General features: G+C 36.8%; 2 protein-coding genes across 2 annotated transcripts in view; one reads left to right on the top strand and one right to left on the bottom strand.

Moving 5' to 3' along the window:
• Positions 1–214: 214 nt before the first annotated feature.
• On the bottom strand, positions 215–6,907 carry LOC139150811 (3 beta-hydroxysteroid dehydrogenase/Delta 5-->4-isomerase type 3-like). The gene is made up of 2 exons (XM_070723208.1): positions 6,467–6,907; positions 215–4,135 (listed from the first exon to the last, which is right to left on the bottom strand). The coding sequence occupies exons 1-2, from the start codon at positions 6,723–6,725 to the stop codon at positions 3,300–3,302; spliced, it is 1,095 nt and encodes a 364-aa protein (XP_070579309.1). The 5' UTR covers positions 6,726–6,907; the 3' UTR covers positions 215–3,299.
• Positions 6,907–7,180, top strand: part of LOC139150810 (PRKCA-binding protein-like) — a 24,142-nt gene continuing 23,868 nt past the window's right edge. The window contains exon 1 of the mRNA XM_070723207.1: positions 6,907–7,059. Within this exon, the coding sequence (XP_070579308.1) occupies positions 7,028–7,059 (32 nt within the window). The 5' untranslated portion in view covers positions 6,907–7,027. The remainder of the gene's footprint in view (positions 7,060–7,180) is intronic.

Genomic DNA, 7,180 nt, shown 5'->3' with positions numbered 1-7,180 from the left:
GTGGTTAGGGTACTGGTCAATCTATCGGAGGATGGTGAGTTCAAGACCCGGTAAGTCCAGAGTAACGGATTCACTGTTGGAGGATGGTGAGTTCAACACGGTGTTGTGCCCTCGAGCAAGGCACTTTACTCCTCGTTGCTCCATTGGGTAATGGGTATCTCATCCTGTAATTGGGCTAATGCCCATTGGATGATGGATTGAATAATTAATAATATTATGTGTACTTCACAATGATACATTTTATTAGACCAAAAAACACACATTTACAAAGCAATTACAAAAATCAGCAACATCAATTCCTCAACATGTTACTGCCTATCCATGCACACTGGAAAACCAGAACATTTACTGTCTTTCCATGTACACTGGGACTGGAACACTGGAATAATATCAGTGCCTTCTTTTATGAAAATGATAAATGTTATAGCTTAAATGGAATCTATCTTTGATGAACAAAATTATTGTAATGAGTAAAAAGAAAAAATACAAAGAAAAATATCTAACAGAAACAGTTTATGTCATGGCAAACTATGTTTGGAAGAGGACGGCTTTCAAAGAGACAGAAAAATACACTTTTGTCCCATATCATAAGTTGAACAACAATATCATAATCTATTAATTTTGTAAACAAAAAACGGAAATGGTCTCTCTCACAATGACTGGAAATGGTCTCTCTCACAATGACTCTGTTAGAAAAAAGATCCTACTTCACTTTTACAAATTATTCTAATTTCACTTTACAAATTATTCTGATTGAGCTCCGTTCTTTCACAATGTAATCCCTATGCAATAATATAATTTAAAGTTTACATTTCTAACATATTTGTAACATTAAAATATAATTTTTGTTAGAATTCTTAAATACACTATGTTAATACAATGAGCTTTACATATTTTAAAACATTTCAAAATGACTGAAATACACAGAACATTTCTATTTGTATTTAGCAAAATACAATTTCATTGGTTCTTGGTTATAAATCTGCATTTTTACCGTTTATAGCACAATTCAATTTGGTAAATAGTGAAAGATCCCGAATAAAGAAAATATGAGCTTTACAATGGGACTTTAGTTGATCTTTATTGTCTTCCACATACATGTAGTTGGTGAATCCAACAAGCTAGGCAGTGGGTTGAAAATATACTGAGAAGTAACTTCTTTTACAATTTACAGAACACATGTTTTTAATGCTATGGTGACTGATCCAGAGTCACACAAATCAATCTTCCTGTCAATGAAAGTTCTACAGCATGTAATGGGACTCTCTATAAATTTTACTGGAGCCAAAACAGCAAAATGTAAAATGCCACAAAACTACAGTGGCTTTTAATGATTTTTTTTACTTTTCGTCTTGAAGAAATGAAACAGTATTCTTAACATCTTATTGCTGCACTGCAGTGCATTGGCAGAAAGGACTAAGTACAATAAGATTATTTTATTGACACCATCACACAAACTTTTGTGTCACAGACACTGATCATGGTTAAGTACAGTGAAGAATAAAAAGTCTGTTGTATCACAGATACACTGTACATGGTTAAGTACATAAGAAGAATACTGTATTTGATTTCAATTGATAGTAATGAATGCAAACATAAATAATGGGTACAGCCTCATACACCACATTCCACAATAATTTTGGCCCCTTATATTTCTGTCAATTCACACTTTAAATGGCAAATCTTTGACTAGGGAAATTCAACCTGTTTTATTTCAGCAGATATTTAACTTACCATGGGAATAAAATGTAATTTGAATAGACCGTGAGCTGGAACACATTTGCATATAATTTACATAGGATGAATTTTATGTATATCAAAATATTGATATTTCAGCATGTTCAGGTTAGAGCAGAATGTGAAATTGAGATCTGTATAGGAGATATATTTTATTTCTAACGATTGATACAAAGTGTAACTGAAACTGGAGTTGCTTTTGCATTTTTTTTGGTAATTTACTTGATAATCTGTCAATGCCATTTTTGAGGTAACTTAAAGATATCGTATTTAAGTTTTAATGTTGAAAATCCTTCAAGTTCAATGGCAGTATGATGGCCATTGCACAAACTGTAAGGTTGGTAATTTTGTCACCAAGGGACGTGCTCCTTTGTTTCTTCATAAAATACGAGGGAGATTCAAAACTGTAATACTGAAACTTCAAAAAACAAATGGAAACATGATACTGCGATGATAAGTACACATTTGTATGAAAATGAATAATAACACTATTGACTGATACTTAAGACATAATGAACCACACAACACTTTTGCAGGTATCTTCTAGTTTCTGATGTCTACAATCATATCAATCATAGCAAAGTTTCATAAACAGTGGAATCCATACATTTTGCTCTGAGGTAGGGTGGCAGTTTGATGACGAAGAATGATGAATTTAAGAAAATCACTCAATGATAGACATGGTTTGGGAGCCAAGTACCATTTTTGATGTTCCGTAATGTATTGAGCAGCCTCCCTGTATTGATTTTTTATGTTCTACATTGTACCATGTTGAGGGGCATCACTGTAAAATATCTAGGGTAACCACCTTACCATGATACCGCCCCTAACAAAATACTTTTGTCTTATAAGTAAAACTATACATATATTGTGTTAAAGCTGCCAAGATTGAAATGGTACAAATACACTTATTTCATTATACAGACACACTGACCCTTGATCAGAAATCTGATCTTGTGATTTGTCAGAGCTTGTCTTAATTCATGATAAGTTACACATACAGGAAAATTTAATTTTGTTCATTCTTACCCCAAGTTTAATTTATTAAACAAAATATTTGCTCATTTCACGACTTATCTGATTTTTCAAATAATGCAACTTTTCATTTACAACAAGATGGTTATCACAGATAAAGACTGCTACCATCTGAGAAACTGAAATCTGACATTTAACGGAACCATCCAAAGACTGGAATGTTACATAGCATTATCAAAATCATTCTTATTTTCCAGATTACAGTAAAGCTATTTACTCTAATATCAGCGTAATTTCATTTATATCAGAATTGTACCATTCCTTTAGAAAATATACTTTAGCAAGATTGTTTTTATATATATTCTTTGTAAGCGACTCTGGTAAATCCAAATTGGTCCATTAAAACTATGACTTTAATTCATTACTGGGTTAAAGTTTGATGACTTAAGTCTTTATGATAGTGGTAGAAGGAAATTAATGATGTGAATAATTCTGTGTAAGACATATAGCACGGGGGAAAGTAGTATTGTAGGAGATAAAGTGTGACAAAAATGACATGACATGTGACAGAGGCAGTGTTAATGGAGTTAGATTTTCAATCTCTTCACATATTCAACAGTTCTGTCCATGGCCTCTTCAACGCTGAACACAGGATTGTAGCCGAGGTAGCGCTTTGCTCCCCTGTAGCTGAAAAAGCAAGATGTACACAAGTGGTGGAGAACATCTCTGTTCATTGGAACATTCAACTTGATAAATGGACTCAGAATCCAGACAAGTATTTCGATGAAAAATGCCACAAAGTACATCATCCAGTAAGGAAGGTGATACTGCGACAGACGATAACCTTTGATCTGTAGGAAGGGCTCAGCAAAATCAAAGATGTTCATTGGCTCTGTGTCGTCACATATAAAGAAAGCCTGGCCTGCCACATCAGCTTCAATGGCTGGTTTCTTCAATTGCTGCGATGCCAGCACATGAGCCCACGCCACATTACCAACATATGACACCTGGAATAGGGCTTTTCTACCAATCCTGAGCAAAACACCACCTTGACGTTTTGCTGCCTTCAATAACGGTGGTAGTAGGTACACATCTCCTTCTCCATAGATCGTGGTGGGCCGTATTGCGCATGTCTTTAGCTTCTTACCATTGTCCAGGATTAAGTTGTTGGCCTTAAGTATGATCTTCTCAGCTTCATACTTGGTGCCAGCGTAACCTTCGTACAGGAATCTATGCGGTATACCAACACTTGTCTCATCTGCATCTTCAATGGGGTCGTAACCCAGCACTACATCCTGTGTACTTGTGTAGACTAGCCTTGTGACCTGATTGTCAATACAGGCTTTCAAGACATTCTCTCCACCAGTCACATTGATAGCTTTTAACTTCTGCAGATCTGGCAGTGCAGACACATCAACATAACCTGAAATCAATAAAGAAATACCAGATACAATCAGCAATACCAGACACATACTTCATTGAACTGACATTGTACAAAACTGAAAAATTAGAACAATTTAAAAAATTGAGCATACACAGTTGTAAAATATCGGCAGAGGGAGGAATTTATTCTTTCCATCTGGATAGTAATGACAAAATATGAAAATACTCTTCAAATTACTCCTATAGATTACACCATGTATAAAGAATGAATTACTGCTCCATTCTGCTAGTAGTTTCAGATAAGGTATCCACATCACTCTTTGTAAACTTGTACAGTATAGTCCAAGTATGGTACATGTATGTTAAATTCCATCCTGTATTTTTGGGGAGGGGAAGGGGAGAAAGGAGGAGGTGAGAGAAGAGACTGTGTTTTCATCTACAACTCTATCATATGTGACTAAAATTGTGAAGACTTGGTTGCAAGATTGCGCTGCATCATCTGAATATATATCACATTAGCTGCAAGAAACTTGGAGAGTTTACTGCAAATGATTTATCTTTACACAGTTACTTTACATAACCAGAGTAACTAATACTGGGTTCTGTCTTGTTTTGAACCACGTACTGATTGTTTCAATACCGAAACTTGCAAAGTATAATGTTGCAAGTTCCTGATGACATTTAAACTGTGACTGATAATGTCATATTTTGATGTTGGTTTACAAATTATAAGTCCTTTGAGGGGCGTTAATGCATGGCTATGACATGACTCATAATTTTTTGTACATTTTAATTTGTACTTGGTTTACTCTTTGAATAAGTTCTATTAATATTTCATGCCTGAACCAAACAAAAAGATATTTTTAAAGGCACATTCTAAGCTCTTTGGCTACAGGAAGTAACTACTTTGGTTTCTTCAAAGTAATATCTTTTGTTAATAAATGGTCAAAGATATTTTCCATCATTTCAAGATCAAAAAGAAACTGATCTTCTTTATAGTTCATGTTCAATTATTCTTCAGCACACGCAAAAAAGAAGGGTACATCAAGTGGTAGAGGCGGCGGGGGGGAGAGCCATGGGGTAGTTGGGCAGCCATCTTAGCCAGAGATACTTTTACCCATGTATAGGTGTTTGGGACAAAATTAAATTGGAGAGGAATAATGTATGGTATTCTTAAAGGCCTGTGTTGGCACCAGATTGTCTCATCAGGAAGTTTACCCACTAGATTACAATTTCAATGGAAAACAAAAGGCTATCACACCTCTGTAATCCTCTTACAGGCTGGAACAAAGCAATCCAAGGGATCGCCAAAAGGGCCTTTAACTGCACTCCCGCTACAATTCAACCAATTGCCCTCCCACCCATAACCATTTAATAGTCCCCCTCTAAAATCCAGCTCCATAACCACTGCCACCTCACTCCCCACCAAATCTCTCCACTGCTCTCTCTTGACAATATACCAACCTCCTCATGAGCAAAACTTTTTGCCTGTAGTTGCCAACTGAGCAAAAATATGAACTTACCCTGTTCACTGATGATAAAAACAACTGACTGTGAATCACATTTCCATTGCTAATAGAACACACTTTTCAATATTTATTATCATCTGTGATTCATGTATTCAATCTCTCTGTGTTTCTATCTTTTCTGACAATTGTGGATTTCATTGGACTTTGAATCAAATGATGTGAATGCACTTTTTTGTAAACAGGGGTATCACTATCACAGTATCAGGATAATGTTCACCATTACGTGTAAAGATTTGACCATTAGGGTTCAGCATGGAGCCAGCTGCATGGGTTAGGTAGAATGTGCCCCGGGGACAGATATGCGGACTCTCAGACTTTTTACAATATTCTTTGGGCCTTCCTGTTGTGGGGGCTCACTTTGAAAGTTGTGGATGGAACAAATTTTCACCGGCTTAGTTTTGTTTGAAAATTGGGAATTTTATTTCCATTTTGAATTGCAAATATCGGGAAATATTGGGTCATTTGATTCTCTAGTAGCAAAATTAACCCAGTAAGACCGATTTTGATACTTGATTCTGAAAGAGAATGGTTGGAAGTTCAACCTCCATGGTGTGACTGTAAGGAAAGCTCGAAAGTTTGAGCAAAAGTGTGAAATATTTCGTTTTCGCGGCGCGAACTACCTTAGACTTAGAGTATGGAGCTCTCTTTTTTGGTGCTTAAAGATACCCCAATAGTATACTTCAGCTCCCAGATCCTCCATCGTGCATGCAAATTCCGGTACAAACGGAAGGTCATCGACCGTTGTCTCAGACATGTCAGAGGCAAACCATCCACGGTCCCTCACCCGAGTCACCGTGGTACCGGTCTTTTCAACGTGTAAATAAATCAGCAACTTCGCTTACCCGCAGTATGAATGACCACATCCACTCCCCTGGACGCTTTGCGAATATCTTCAACCTTTGTAAGATCACCGCGAATGTGAATTAGGTCGATGTCGGGGTTAACGACTTCCATTCCTTTGAACCACTGGAACTCCCTGATGTCAAATGTCCGAATTTCTCGGACATCCTCTCCTCTTTCGAGAAGTATCTTGACAACATGTTGGCCAAGGAATCCCGCTGCTCCCGTCACCAAGACGATATCTCCCTTTGCACTCACCATATTGTGTGTGTGTGTGTCTATGCAACCGTGCAGCCGTCGAATGGAATGGAAGTCGTCTTTTCCCCGCCTCCGCACTCACAGACACTTTCACTTGAGTTCACACATCCATTCGCAATTCCGGAAGGACAGATATCAGCTGACAGCGGACAGCGTGATGATGTAAGTAACCTCTGACCTTTAGCATACCCACAATTCATGTTTTGCGCTTGCGCGTTATACGTTATATTGCTATTGCCTCTTTTAATAGGAAACTGAGAAAATTTGTCAAAAATATAACATATGTACACAATTTTTCCGATGTTATGATGGATTACGAATTAGAGGAAGATAAACTGTAAGTATAGTTGACAAAGTAAATAACTCCGTAGATGTTGTGGTCGCCAAGGACGACTTATGTTTCTCGCAATACTGCATGTTACAACTGTCTGTTGTTATTTTTAGAATGGTCCGTACAT

The sequence above is a fragment of the Ptychodera flava genome, chromosome 15 (assembly GCF_041260155.1).
Source record: "Ptychodera flava strain L36383 chromosome 15, AS_Pfla_20210202, whole genome shotgun sequence".
NCBI lineage: Eukaryota > Metazoa > Hemichordata > Enteropneusta > Ptychoderidae > Ptychodera > Ptychodera flava.
The sequence above is the reverse complement of the archived record's forward strand: the minus strand, read 5'-3'. Positions and strand labels throughout refer to the sequence as shown.

Bases quoted from the DNA above. Each gene is read 5' to 3' on its own strand.
- LOC139150811 (XM_070723208.1), bottom strand. From the start codon at position 6,725: ATGGTGAGTGCAAAGGGAGATATCGTCTTGGTGACGGGAGCAGCGGGA. The intron at 4,136-6,466 runs GTAAGCGAAGTT...TATTGATTTCAG, and splicing joins TGTGGTCATTCATACTGCGG to GTTATGTTGATGTGTCTGCA.